Here is a 14,529-nt window from a genome sequence, read left to right as displayed (position 1 = left end):
CTCTCTCTCTCTCTCTCTCTCTCTCAAATTAAAATATGAATGGTGCTTTTTTTTGTGCTAAAATAAAAAACCCCACTGCTGGCCGAGCGTTGACGGCTCCCAGGTAGTTTGAATCCATCAATGACTCTGGTGGGAGGACGGTGAACAGTCTCCCCTCATGTGATTTCCAGTCTAAGACCCTCTACAGGGTCAGCACTAAGTCAGATCCAACTTGACCACCCCAGATTCCTTTAGTTTAAATTTCTACAGGGCCAGGCTACCAAATTCTTGTCTGTGAGCAGCTAGTAGATCATGCCACTGACCTTTTGCTTAAGAGATAAGCACTTTAACCAGGTACCTTTGGGTTTTTTTGGTACTATGTCTTTGAAATACAGCAGTTATTTTCAACGTACAGCACATATCAGCTGGGCTTAGCACTCTGCAGTACAAGACAGCCACCAGTGGTTGTGGTCACCATACTGAACATGAGTGCAACACTAGAACATATGTTGATATGGTTGGGTCAACTTGCCTCTCTCCAGTACCCTAACCTCCAGATAGGTGACATAAAGACGGAAATCCAGGATGCTCTTGTATTAGTGGGCTGTTTCTTTACCTAAATTTGTTTTCTTTCTTTTTCCTTACATTTTTTAGCACATGCCACAAAATTCTGTTGGGTGTCATTGTAGTTGATGAAAACTTTTTAAAAAAACAAAACAAAACAGAAATACTTCTCTTCCTCCCCCCCACCCCGTCATGCTGGAAAAGAAAAGAAGTCCCTCAACAAGATGGGTTGACACAGTGACCGTGATCATGGGCTCCGGCATGACGGGTATCGTGAGGATGATTGCAGGATAGGACAGGGCTCAGATCTGTTGTTCATAGGGTTGCAATGAATTGTAGTTGACTCAATAGCACCTAACAACAACAGTGTTTTGATAAAAGATGTGTTTGGCCAGCAAACAAAACATATAAAATATAAATGACCATATATATGCCACTCAAAATTACAAAGAAAATAAAAGATCGTAAAAATTCATGCATTTTTAAAGGAAAGTAGACAGCTTGGAAATATGTTTCTAGGCTTTGAAACTAACCCCGTAGAGAGACCACCCAGAATTTGTCCTTGGTGCCACTGCCAATGACGACTGCCTGGTCGGAATGGAATGCCAGTTCTCATTCCTTATGGCAGTCAGTCTCTCTCCTGCATTTTCAGCAGGCTGCCTGAGGCTTACTTTGGCCATGCCTTAATCTGGTCCTCTCTGCTACAGACTACTGCTTGGTTACCAGACTGCAGACACTGCATGCTGATTTTCCTCTTCCTGTTTTCTTATGAGGACAATGATACAGAGGTCTTGGCTTGGAATTAGTCAGTAGCTAAAGAGCCCAAGCCAGAAAACTTGTTATTTCTGGAACATGTTTAACCATAGCATGTGAATAATTAGAAGTACAAGGAGTGACTCATTTCTTCAAAGAACTCTCCAACATCAAATCCTATCTGTGGAGCTGTCCCATGACTCTGGTGTGCTTTGCACACTTTTCAGTTTGGCATAAAGCAGGGGGTTTTGAAATCAAATGTCTGCCTTCCAGTAGGCCAAGGATTATTATTTCACACAATTCAGTGTTGACCCTGGCTGTTCAATGTGTCAGCTTTCAAAGTTTAACCAGCAGAACCAGGGAACTCATTAGAAATGTGGATTTTGGGGTCCCACCCCAGTCCTATGGAATCAGAACCTGCATTTTAACAAGATTTGCAAGTAATTCCGCCCCATTAACATTTAAGAAGCCCCGAGACTGTGTTTCTACAGTCTTTTGTAGAAGGTGCTTTGATTTCCTCCTGAGCCTTATATGACTCTCATTTGTAATAAAGAAACTGGAAGTAGAGATGGAATATGTAGGTGGAGTAGCTGGGGAGGGGTCCTAATAGCAAAACTGAAAAAAACTAGAGCTTATTGCCATCTAGTCAGATCTGATCAATAGCTGACCCTCCAACAGATGTTGGAGGCTGTAAATCTTTTGGGAAGTGATTGCCTGTCTTTCTCCCATGGAGCAACTAACAGATTCAAACTGCCAGTAAGGTTCCTGCTTTTGGGTTAGCAGTGCAACTCCCTGGTGATGAGGACCTCAGAGTTCTCTATTGATAGCATAGGCTCCATAAAGGACAACAGAGAGATCCCCTTCTAGCTCCTCTTGTTCCTTGGTGATAGCTGGCATTCTTGGGAATGCAGGGTGAGGCTGTAACAATCACTTTGAAAACCCAGTGTGATCTTTGTGGAACTTGATTTATTGGTTGATGTAATATGACTTATTGGTGGCAATTCTGGCCCCAGGGAATCTGGCATCAACTCAAGGAAATTAGGAGACCCGAGTAAGCTTTGGTTTCCCAACCTGTGGAAGAAACCACCAGAGACATGAGACCTGAAGCCTCTTCACCACATTCAGAAACCAAGTCCTCGGGGAAAATTATTTCTGTTGTGTTGGTAAGTGTCCTACCTCCCTAACCTCTGGTGTATTTGCTGTCACAGCACGTGAAGGACATTATCCTGCAGTCCAACCCTCTGCTGGAGGCCTTCGGGAACGCCAAGACTGTCCGGAACAACAACTCCAGCCGATTTGTGAGTTTCTGCCCTGACGTGGAGAATGCCACCTGATTGATGATGTTGATTTTCCTGACTTAAGTGTGGTGTCCTAGAGGAAACAGGAGCCATTTATGTTTTCTCAGGAGGCCTTTTCTTCCATCTTTTCATGTTAGAGCAGTATGCTGTTTGACTTTAGTGTGTACTTTGACTGCCTTAGTTGGCTTGTTTTAGTTTCCCAGGGCTGCTCTAACAAAGCAGCACAAAGTAGGTGGCTATGAAGAACACAAATGTATTGATTGTGTCAGGGTCCAGGAAGCTCTAACCAACATAGAACTGTACTTATTCTTCTAGAATCATATGACAGAGAAATTATTCTATGCCTCCTGGCTTCTTATGGCAATCCTTGGCCTTCTTCAGCTTGTAGGTGAAGCTTTTTCTCAGCATTTTCTCCTTGAGTGTAGCCCTTTCTCTTTATTCTCCTTGAGACCTACCCTACTCCATCTGATGAGACCCTATTTTCATATGAGGTCACATTCACTCATAGGTACTGGGGTTACAACTTTGAAACATCCATGACACCATACTAGAGAAAATAAAAATATCAGTTTTGGAACATAGAAATTCCCTATGACCCAGCTGTTCCACTGCTAGGAATATACCGTGAGAAAATTAGAACTGAGACACAAATGGAGATTTGCACACAAGTGTTGATAGTAGCATTATTTATAATTGCAAGAACATGGGAACAGCCCAGATGTTGAACCACAATTGAGTGGGTTGAGAAATTCTGGTACATTCACATGATGTAATACTACACAGCACTCAGGAGCCATGATTTTGAAAATTACTATGTAACTTGGGAGAGACTGGAGAGCTTTATGCTGAATGAACTATCTCAGTCTCATAAGGACAAATACGGCATAAGACCATTATTGCAAAAATAGAAAGATAGCTAGTAAAACATATATAAGGATCCAAAGGAGGGGTGGTGAGAGCAGAGGGGTGAGGATGGGCAGGAGAGGAAATCATAGCGTCACAAAATTTGGTGAGGGGAGGGAAAAAGGGTAAGGAAATGGGACAGATCTGGTGGAGATCTGGAAAGACAGTAATGATGAGTACAGTTCAGTGGTGATTAGTTTTATAAAACATAATGGGAATGATTTTATGGGAAAAAAAGATATAAGAGAATTTTTTTTTTAAAAATATCAGTTTTAATCTTAGAGGACTTTACTTTGCAACATGGAGATAAGACCTTTCCACACAAAGATGTTTATCTGAGTGACATGATGGGCATCCCAGGTTTTGTAGCTGGGCAAGAATTATTTTGCCCCTGGAACTTCATGGTCTAGGGACACTGAAATGAGTGGACACTTTGGCTCTCTCCACCTTGGAGGTTCTTTCCACTGAGAGTCTGTTCACCCTCTTAATCAGCCAGAGTAACCCAGCTACCTGAGTTGTCTAAAAAGGCACTCCCTACCATGTCCATTAGAGCTTTGAGCATATGTTTATATAGTCATTAAATATAATCACATCCAAAAAAGACTTAACAGGCTTCACAGAGAGCTACTTAACTGGTCCACTTACCCCTGGTAATGGAAATTTCGACTAAATGGACTATTGTGGATGCCCATTTAGGTATTTTTTTCTGTTTGGATGTCTCCTGAAGGGGTAAACAGAAAATCTGGCAAGGATGAATATGACTATATTCTCTTGGGGAAAATGCTACACTGAAAAAGAAATTAATGTGTACCAAGTTGCTTTGACTTTTATAGATTTTGCAGCTTAACCATAGATCATGTGTTGATCTAAAGCATTGCAGGATCCATTTGTGAAGTTGATTCTGATAATTTCAAAATAAATTAATGAGGATTTTAAAGAAAAACAATGTTTTATTAGCTCTCCATTTGGGGAAGAAATGTCTATTTCTAAGAGTGGTCTTGTTAAGTTTTTACATGTAATAATTATCAAGTTCCCTGACAAAACATGTCTGTCAGTTGCCCTCTGTTTCCTGATTGGCCAGTATCATTCAAGCTAATTACTCATGGGTCATTTCTCTTTCTCTCTCATTCCCACCTCTCTCCCCCGCACCCCCCCAACCTCCCACTACCTGCCAACTCAGTTCCTAGGTTGTGTTATTCTAAAACAGTTTCTAGGTAATCAGACAGGAAAGATGAATTAACTTTCCTCTTGACCTTTTTTGATCTTTGACCTTTCCCCTAAGTGTCCATCTTAATCTGCCTCTAAAAATTCTGAGTTGGCCAAATTAACTCTTCTTTTTTTTGTTTTGTTTTGTTTTTCATAGACAGTATATTTTTTATTTACGGATAGAGCTAACATTCTAACTCATGGTATCCCCAGGTAACAGGGTACAACTACCCCTAGGTTTGGGTTTGGTTTTCTATTGGGATTTGAATGGAAGTTTATAAATAAATTGGTATTTCATTCACTCACTTATTCAGATTTATCCCCGTTCCTACCCCTTAATTCCCTACTGCATGTCCTGTATGTCTGTTCAGTTGGGCACACTTTAGGGGGGCCAGTCATACCTGAGGAAAGACGCTAACAGTTGATGAATAACCCGTTTTTCCCAGGAGAGTAAAAGTTTCCTGTTAATAATGACTTAATTAAAAGCACAAGCTCACTACTGTTGGGTTGGTTCTGAGGCACTGTGACTTTCCATTGGGTTTTGGAGGCTGTCAATCATAACAGGGGAGGCTGCCCATCATTCTCCTGCAGAAAGTTCTGGATTCAAATGGTTGGAGACTTTGGGTTTCCAGCACAACTCTTCATAGACATTGCCACCAGACTCCCTACTTATTTTTAAAAGTCATTCATAAGATCTTGTTAAATTAAGGAAGAAATAAACTACAGGATAATATGTGTAATATGATCTGATTTTTGGTTTTAAGTGCAAACATTATATAATACCCAATTTCCGTTTATATATATCAGTGTTTAGAGGTCCTATTATACTGCTTGTGGGAGGAGAGACAGTCTTCTCCCATGTGATTGATTTACTGTCTCTGAAAACCCACTGGAAGGTCAGCTCTGGATCGGTTCTGACTGAGTAGCACACACCAACAACAATTACACTGATCAGGGAGCTCTGGTGGCTTAATGATAAAGGGTCGCTTTGTCAACACTAATGTGTACAATTTGAATCTACTAGCTGCTCCATCACCAATGGAGGATACCTATTCAATTTGTATGCTTAACAAATTATTCAAGAACTTGGACTCTGTGGAGAAGAATATGGCTTCAAGATCAGAGAAGACTCATCAATAACCTGCATTATGCAGATGACACAACCTTGCTTGCTGAAATTGAGGAGGACTTAAAACACATGTTGCGGAAGATCAAGAATGTAGCCTTCAATATAGATTGCATCTCAGTGTCAAGAAAACAAAAATTGTTAACACTGGACCAATAGGCAACATTTTGATTGATGTAAAAAAAATTGAAACTGTCAACAACTTCATTTTATTTGGATCCACAAGCAACACTGTTGGTACCAGCAGTCAGGAAATCAGGAGACATATTGCACTAGGAAAGTCTGTAGTTAGAAACCTCTCCAAATTAATGAGAAGCAGTGATGTCAGTTTGAGGACTAAGGTACATCTGATTCAAGCCATGGTCTTTCTGATCACTTGCTATGCATCTAAGAGCTGGACAGTATATAAGGATGACAGAAGAAGAATTGATGTCTTTGAGATGTGGTGTAGGAGAAGAGTACTGAACATTCTGTGGATTGCCAAAGAGCAAAAATTTTATCTTGGAGAAAGTGCAGCCAGAGTGCTCTTTGGAAGCAAAGAAGAGAAAACTTTGCCTCACATACTTTGAGCATGTTGCCAGAAGACTCTGTTCCTTGGAGAGGGAAATCATGCTTGGAAAAGCAGAGTGTCATCGAAGGAAAGGAAGACCCTCAACCAGGTGGATTGACACAGTGACTGCCACAATGGGCCCTAGTGTGTCAGGAATTGTGAGGATGGCACAGGATAGAACAGAGTTCAGGTCTGTAGTTCATAGGGTTGCTATGGGTCGTACTCAATACAATAGTACCTAACAAAAATAACAGCTGCTCCATGGGAGAAGGATAGGCAGCCTTCTCCTGTGCGATTTACAGCCTCTGAAAATTCTCTGGAGGATAAGCTATGAGTCGGTTCCAATTTAACAGTAATGAATTGTTGTTGCTTGTTATTTCTGATTCTTCTTCTAACTCTCCTGGTAAAAAAAAAGACCAATGGTTGTGTTTTTGGATGGCCACAAAAAAAGCTTTTAAGATCCTAGCTGCTACATAATGAATGAGGAGATAGAACAAAAGGCATTAAACACATTATCAGGCCACTTATTTGGGATGTCCCATAAAAACATGACTCTAAACCTCCAAAGAAAGAAATCAAATCCTGCGAAAGTTTTTGACTGTACATAAGCCACCTCGGCAGCTCCTCTTTTTGTTGTTGTTGTTCTTTTACATAGCTCTATCACACAACTTTTGCTTATTTAACTTCCTTCAGATATAGGAAGCTATCATTAACAGCAATTATAACACAATTATAATACAATTCTGCCCCTAATGAGATTTTTCCCATTACAATTGACTCTCTTTTCCCTCCCTTTCTCTGTCCCTTTGAACTACTAACAGACTTTGGTTTGTGTTCATTATCCTTTCCTTAATTTTTTTGTATAGGTGAAGTCATACAATATCTGTCTCTTTCTGTTTGACTTCTTTTGCTCAGTGTAATGCATTCAACTTCATTCATACTGGAACATGTATCAAGTCTTTATTTCTTCTGCTGGTTGAGCAGTTTTCCATGGTGTGCATGTCCCATGTTTTGTTTACTTATTTGTCTGTTAATGGACATTTAGATTGCTTCTACCTTTTAGTTATTGGGAACAATGCTGCAATGAACATTGAGGACATGTCTCGTTTTTTCAGTCCCTGCTTTCAAATCTCCTGGGCTTATAGCCAGGGTGGAATTGCTGGATCATATGGTTGTTCTAGTTTTTGAGGAACCACCATACTATTTTCCACAATGGCTCTACTATTTTGCATTCTCACCAGCAAATGGGTAAAGATTTTTAATCAGTTCACCACATCCCCGTTAACATTAGTTATTTTATCTTAGCCATCTTAGTGAGAATGAAATGGTATCAAATGGTGGTTTAAATTTGCATTTCTGATGAATAATTACCTGAGAACACTTTCATGTGTTTGGTGGAAGTTTGAATCTCATTTTTAGTTATTCATCTTTTTGTTGTTTCATTTTCAAAGTTTTATATATATTTTAGTTTATATTGTTGCTGTTATATGCCATCAAATCAGAACCAACTTATAGCTGATCCTCCAGCAGTTTTCAGAGGCTGTAAGCCGTAGACTTGGTCTCCACAAGGGTCATAAGCTACACCATTTCCTAATATTCACTTTCTTTTTAAATATTTTTACATTTACTCTCCTAACCACTAATGACATACAAATTTCTGAAGACTCGAGGCAATCTATGTTCTAGTAAGAAAGAAAAAAAAATTGTTTACTTCATGTGAGTAGCTTTTTCATTCTCCTTTATGCCTATTAGCTATAATATAAAGAGGGAAATAATAATCATAATACCAACCACAAAAATCCCTATACTCAGATCTAACTGAAAAGAACTTTGTCTATAATCACATATTTTTATTTCAGAGGACAACTTTGGATGCTTCAAGGAAGAAATCATTGACTTTTTTTCTCAAATCAGGATATCTGCCTGGGGAAGATTTGCTTCCCCTCAAAGAAGCTGACAGAGTTCACTCTTGTTAAACAAGGGCCCATTGGGTCTTCTAGACCATTCTTACACCTTCCTGGTTTAGGATTCACGTACCTACTGGGAGGAAATTGGCAAGGACTATAGTTTTTCCCCTATTTAGTCAGGCTAGAACGATAGAGTCTCTCTAAACATAGATTTATGTGATTAGACAAGAGCATAGAGGGAAAGGAAGGGTAAGGAAGTCTAGACTAGAATGCAGGAAGGTTCTCAATACCTTTTTAAAATTAATTTCCTTGAATTATATACCATATCAAAAGCCTATTTGGAATATCATGGTTTTTTGTTTATCAACTATTGAAGGAAATCCTTTCCTCTACTTTTTTTTTTTTTTGCAGGGAAAATACTTTGAAATTCAGTTCAGCCCAGGTGGAGAACCAGATGGTGGAAAGATCTCCAACTTCCTTCTGGAAAAATCCAGGGTGGTGATGAGGAACCCCGGAGAGCGGAGTTTTCATATATTCTACCAGGTTTTCCTTTATATAATTTCTGCCCAATTCCTAATCTTTCTTCTCTTTATCCCCCCCTCAGTTGTCAGGTTTCATCATGGAAGCCTGAACACACTGTTGGGTGTTACTGAGTTGGTTCTGATTCCTAGCAACCCATGTACAATAGAACAAAACACTTTCTGGTCCTGGGTCAGCCTCATAAACTCTACTGCAGTAGACACTGTGTCAGTCTGCCTTTTGAGGGTCTTCTGTTGTTTTTTCTTTTTGCTCTGCCTTACCAAACATGGTATCTTTTTTCCAGGAATTGGCCCCCCTGATAACATACCCTAGAGTATGTGAGTCCATGTCTCACCCTCCGTGCCTCTCAGGAGCATTCTCACTGCTCTGCATCCAAGATGGATTTGTTTATTCTGTTGGTAGTCCATAGTACAGTCAATATTCTTTGCCAACACTACAATTCAAAAGCGTCAATTCTTCTTCAGTCTTCCTTATTCATTTTCACTATATGTATCAATAGTTACTGTGTTTTTGACCTATTCATATTTACGATCTCTGTTCCTACCATATGTGCAAGTCAGTGTGCAAAAACAATTGTGAGTATATTCATTCACAATTCTTCCTAATTTAGACACAAGGTTTCCTAAATTTAAATAGTCAATACAGTATTAACATAATTGTAAACAACAATAAGAGTGTTTGATTCTTCGCCCAATGGGAATGAATACAGGGAGACTGTTTAAGATCATTTTGGAGAAATACAGATATTGATGGTTAAGTGTAAGGGAGAATTGTCAATGAGATCAGTTGGTCTAAAAAAAAGCAGTGGATATAGGAGAGAGGAAAGCCTGCTGGTGAAACGTGCCTCAGCCACTTTGCAAGTGTTGTTCCAAAGACCAGAAAATAGGGTGGTAGTGTCTTTTGTGTGCTGTGGAACTGGAACTGCCCTCATAGCTGCCCCATAGCAGATTTTCATAGGCAGTAAATTGCAAGGGAGGAGATTGCCCATCCTTCTCCCATGAAACAGCTGGTAGATTTGAATTGTGTGCTTTTGACATTTCCACGTAGCTTCTTAGCACTAGGCCACCAGAACTCTCAGACGCAGAGTTAAGACCTTTAATGTGAAGTCCGTAAATTTCAACCTAGACCCTCAAAAGACATCGTGACTTTGCAGATAAGGCAGTTGTGTGAATACATTTATATTCTATTTCCAACTTTAACTATCATTTGGTTCAACTATTTCAGTTTCTTAAAAAGATAATGATGGAGGGGAGGGCTGGGCGGGGAGAGAAGTGCAGCCATGAATGAATGGAAATCCAAAATCTCTGTAGATGTTCATTAAAATTATTAAATATATATATATAAAATGATACCAGACATGTATCTTTTTAATGTTTTTCCTTACATTTTAGAGGCATACTTTTAAGATATTGCCAGTTCCATTCAAACCCACCATAATAAAGCAAGTCCTGTTAATTTTTTTGTTTCCTGGTACATAAAAAAATCTTTATCTATACTCAAGTCTATTAAGTATACAATAGCTTTATGGAAAGAGTTGGAAATGGTGTGATAATTACCAATATATTACACAGAGAACTGTTATGAACCCATGATGTTGGAAAAATAAAGAAATCTGTGAAGCACAACAAATGTGATGCAGTAAAATAAGACATGCCAGTTGTTGTTGTTGTTGTTGTTAGATGCCATCAAGTTGAGTATAACTCTAAGTGACCCTGTGAACAACAAATCTGAACCCTGTCCTGTCCTGTACCATCCTCGTCATCTCTGGCATACTTGAGCCTATTGCTACAGTCACATGCCAGGAGTCTTATCTCTATTAGGGCTCTATTTTAGATTTTCCTTAAAAAGGGATGTAACAACTGTTCCTTGGTTTAATTAGAAAACAACTTAATTGTTAAACTGTGTTAGTACTTCCAATTCAATCTTTCCAACTATACAGACATCTTATATGATGAGAAATAATTATTTTAGGTGGTATCTGACAGGTGAAAAAATGTACATAAATGACCAAAAGCCTTCTCTGAATTCAGTAATACTTTTAAATAATGTTAAAAAAAACGAGTATGGATAATTTCCAAATTTCATGTGTAGCCCACACAGTATATTATTTATTTGAGCACTGGACAAAGGTGCATAATATAATTTAAGGGCATTTTAAGTAAATGCAAGCCCCATATCCTTCAAGAGTCCTCATTGCACAGGTTGGAAACCACTAGAATGGGGGTAAGTTGGGGAGAGGTGGGGAAAGTATGAACTCAAGGAGAAGACTATTCATGATTCTAACGTAAAGGAATAATTAAAGTTGTGAAATATATGAGATTCTTGTAGGAATAACTCTGGAGAGATAATGATGCCCACTTAGGGTCTAGGAAATGGTCTACAACTATAGAATGATGAATAGTCAGAAGGAAGAGTTCTAGGACTCCACATATTTCAATGAAACTGGGGAAAGATGAGAATAATGAGCAAAGAGGATCAAGATACTCAGTCCTGTTGGGGCAGAGGGACAGAGCAAGGACTTGGGGATCAAGAAAGTGCTGTTATATTTACCCACTAGAGAGTAGACAAGAATTTTTGCAGGGCAGTGAGAAGAAGCCAGAGTGCAGATGCTTTACTGGTGGTACAAAAGTAGATTCTATGACTTGATGCTCTGAGAGGCAAGGAAAGCCTTCTGGAAGGAAGAGAAAGAAAATGGGGAAGAGAAAACAAGAGTGCAGTGTTAGTTAAGAAACTGAACAAGAAGGGGGGAAACTTTTTCTTAGACAGAAAGTTGTTGTTAGGTGCCATCGAGTCAAGTACAATTCAGAGTGACTCTCTGAACAGAGATCTGAATTTTGTCCTGTCCTATACCATCCGCATCATTCTGTAACATTTGAGCCCATTGCAGCAGTTACTATGTCAGCCCATCTGGTTGAAGGTCTTCCTCTCTATCGTCAGTCCTCCACCTTTCCGAGTATAATGTCTGGATTTCCAAGGAATAGCCTTATCTAACAACATGCCCAAAGTATGTGAGATGAAGCTTTGTCATCTTTGTTTCCAGGGAGCCTTCTGGCTGTTCTCTCTCCAAGACATATTTGTTCTTTTAGCAGTCCATGGGACTCCATCTAGTACTTTTCTCCAACACCATAACTCAAACTCAAAGGCATCCATTCTTCTTCTGTCATCCTTAGTCATTGTCCAGCTCTCAGATGCATAGCAGGTTATTGAAAAGACCATGATCTGAATCAGGCGTACCTTCATCTTCAGACTGACTTCATTGCTCCTTAAGTAATTTTATACAAAATGTAGAAAGAACAAAATAGAGGGAGCAGTCCAGAAAGATTGAGAAGATGAGAAAGAAAACTAAGGAAATCTAATGTCATGAGATGATCTAGAACTTTTCAGTAATGGAGTAATAGTCCCCTCTTTTGGGGAAGGAGAAACCAAGATGCCAGGAAGAATTTGACAAAGAGAGAAGAATGTGGTTAGAGTGGCCTTTGCTTTATTTTCCTAAATACTTGATGGGTGGAGTCAGTGGTGTGCTGGAGCTGACTCACATGGGCTATGAGCATCTCTTTCTACTGCTTCTTTTACTTGATGTCTTGTTGTGACTTTGAAGTCAGTTATGTTAGGGTATTTACACTACAGAAATTGGCAAATGCTATGATTTTGTGAGTTTTTTTCCTCCTAAAGTTGGTTATGGAGCATCTTCCAGCCTGTCACTGATTGGTGTTCTTTAGGAGGGTGTCACCAGGCAAAGGCAGACCTCAGAGCTTAAACAGAATGATGAAAGACAGTTAGATGTTTTGGAAATGTCCGAACACCAGAGACTGGAGCAAGGCTTGTTTATTTAATATGTGTCCTGCTAGAAAAGGCATAGAAGCTCTAGCTCCACTTTACGAAGCCATAAGAAGTCCTAACAGGAGCTTGTTTTTTATAATCTGATTTTATAAGACTTGTGAAAACATAGCAGTTAGTTCTTTTAATGTGTTAGACTGCTAACAGGAAGGCCATTGCTTCACATCCCACAAGAGCCTTGCAGGAGAAAGCTGGACAGTATTTTCCTATAAAAATTTACCTATGAGTCAGAAACTGACTTGTGTGTTTGTTTTTTGTTGCATTGGACTAGAACAAATTCTAGTTTTTATGAGAATTAAGAGCCCATGTTTAAAGGGGTGACTTGAGACTACTATCAGCAACAGATGTAAGGATGATGAGACTTTATCTCACATACTCTGGGCATGTAATCAAGATAATCTGGTTCCTAGAGAAAGGCATCATGCTTGGTAAATTATAGTGCAGCAAAAAAAAAAAAAGACTATTTCAATGAAATGAGTCGACATAGCGATTGCAACAATAGGATCAAATACAGCAATGATTGTGAAGATGGTGCAGGATTGGTCAGGCTTTTGTTCTATTGTCTATAAGATCACTGAGAATCAGAACCAATTCCACAGGATGTAACAACAGCACAGGGAGATCAGATATTCTGAAGAGCCTTTGCGGTTTGAAGACTGCTTCCATATCTGTTTTGAAAGCAGAGATTGGAGACTCTGGGCTGGCGGTGGCAGGAAAGAGGAAGTGATTGGGAGAGTGCATCGTGGTCTCCTCATGGCCTTCCCGTCTCTTCTTGTTCCAGCTCATCGAAGGGGCCTCTGCAGAGCAGAAGCACAGCCTCGGCATCACCAGCATGGACTATTACTACTACCTGAGCCTCTCCGGGTCCTACAAGGTGGATGACATTGACGACAAACGGGAGTTTCAAGAAACTCTGGTAAGTGCAGGCCCAGGGCCAGGCAAGAACAGCTCTCTGGCTGAACATTGCCTGCAATAGAAAGGTTAAGAAAGCAAAAAGCAGCACAAAATTTCTACCTCATTCTTCTATAAACACTCCATATCCTAAAACACACATCAAACAAATACAATTTAAAAACTGTTGCCATTGACTTGACTCCACCTCATAGCCACCCCATATTAACACAGTGACTGCACCAGTGGGCTCACCTTCAGTTAACCAAATAGCACACCAGTTGTCCAAAGATGACTTGATGGCTTGAAGTCTGTACAAAAAATATTGTCATTGTTCGCTTTCTTCGTGAGTTCTGATAAACAGGCCAAAATGATTGTGAGTCCTTTCTTTAAGCATACCTGTTTGCTGATTAGCCCACATAATTATTGAGTTTTTCCCTTAGAAGGCAAAACAAAGACTGTTCTTATGGTGTTAATCAGGATTTGGTTTTAGAACAGCTTCATCTTCTTTTCCCCTTAACCTTTTTTAATCTCTGTTCTGATTTTTTTTTTTTAAAGGACTTTCACTTCACCTCTGTAATATGCAGATCACGGGGAAAACTTCTACTATAGGTTCTTCGCATTGTGTGAATATTATGATATAAGTTGTAAAACTAATTTAGATAGATTATTGAGAGGCCACAACCTAGGGGAAACAGTAAGTCGGTCTAGAACTTATTGGAGATGGACTAGCTATGCTTTTAGCTTAAAGAAGTATGTCACCACGTTAAATCCCGTGTAAGCCAGGCTCATTCCTTCTCCCAGACGCAGAACTGATGGGAGACCTTGAATAGACTTTGGAGGTTCAGTTTGAAGAAAGCTGACATTGTGCTTTAAAAGGGCAGAATGTCCACCAGATGCTCTGCCAGGGAAGGAGAGACAATCTCCTCCTGTACCAGTCAGATCTGATTTGACGGTACACTCACACAAAAATAA

At 39.6% G+C, this 14,529-nt stretch overlaps 1 protein-coding gene across 1 annotated transcript in view; it reads left to right on the top strand.

The window, feature by feature from the left end:
- Positions 1–14,529, top strand: part of MYO1E (myosin IE) — a 171,567-nt gene that overhangs the window by 46,320 nt on the left and 110,718 nt on the right. Inside the window, exons 6-8 of the mRNA XM_006902783.1 lie at positions 2,505–2,594; positions 8,698–8,829; positions 13,445–13,579. Coding sequence (XP_006902845.1) covers positions 2,505–2,594; positions 8,698–8,829; positions 13,445–13,579 — 357 coding nt within the window. The remainder of the gene's footprint in view (positions 1–2,504; positions 2,595–8,697; positions 8,830–13,444; positions 13,580–14,529) is intronic.

The sequence above is a fragment of the Elephantulus edwardii genome, unplaced genomic scaffold (genome assembly GCF_000299155.1).
Source record: "Elephantulus edwardii isolate Elephantulus edwardi_28Jun2011 unplaced genomic scaffold, EleEdw1.0 scaffold00449, whole genome shotgun sequence".
In the NCBI taxonomy this organism is placed as follows: Eukaryota; Metazoa; Chordata; class Mammalia; order Macroscelidea; family Macroscelididae; genus Elephantulus; species Elephantulus edwardii.
The sequence above is the reverse complement of the archived record's forward strand: the minus strand, read 5'-3'. Positions and strand labels throughout refer to the sequence as shown.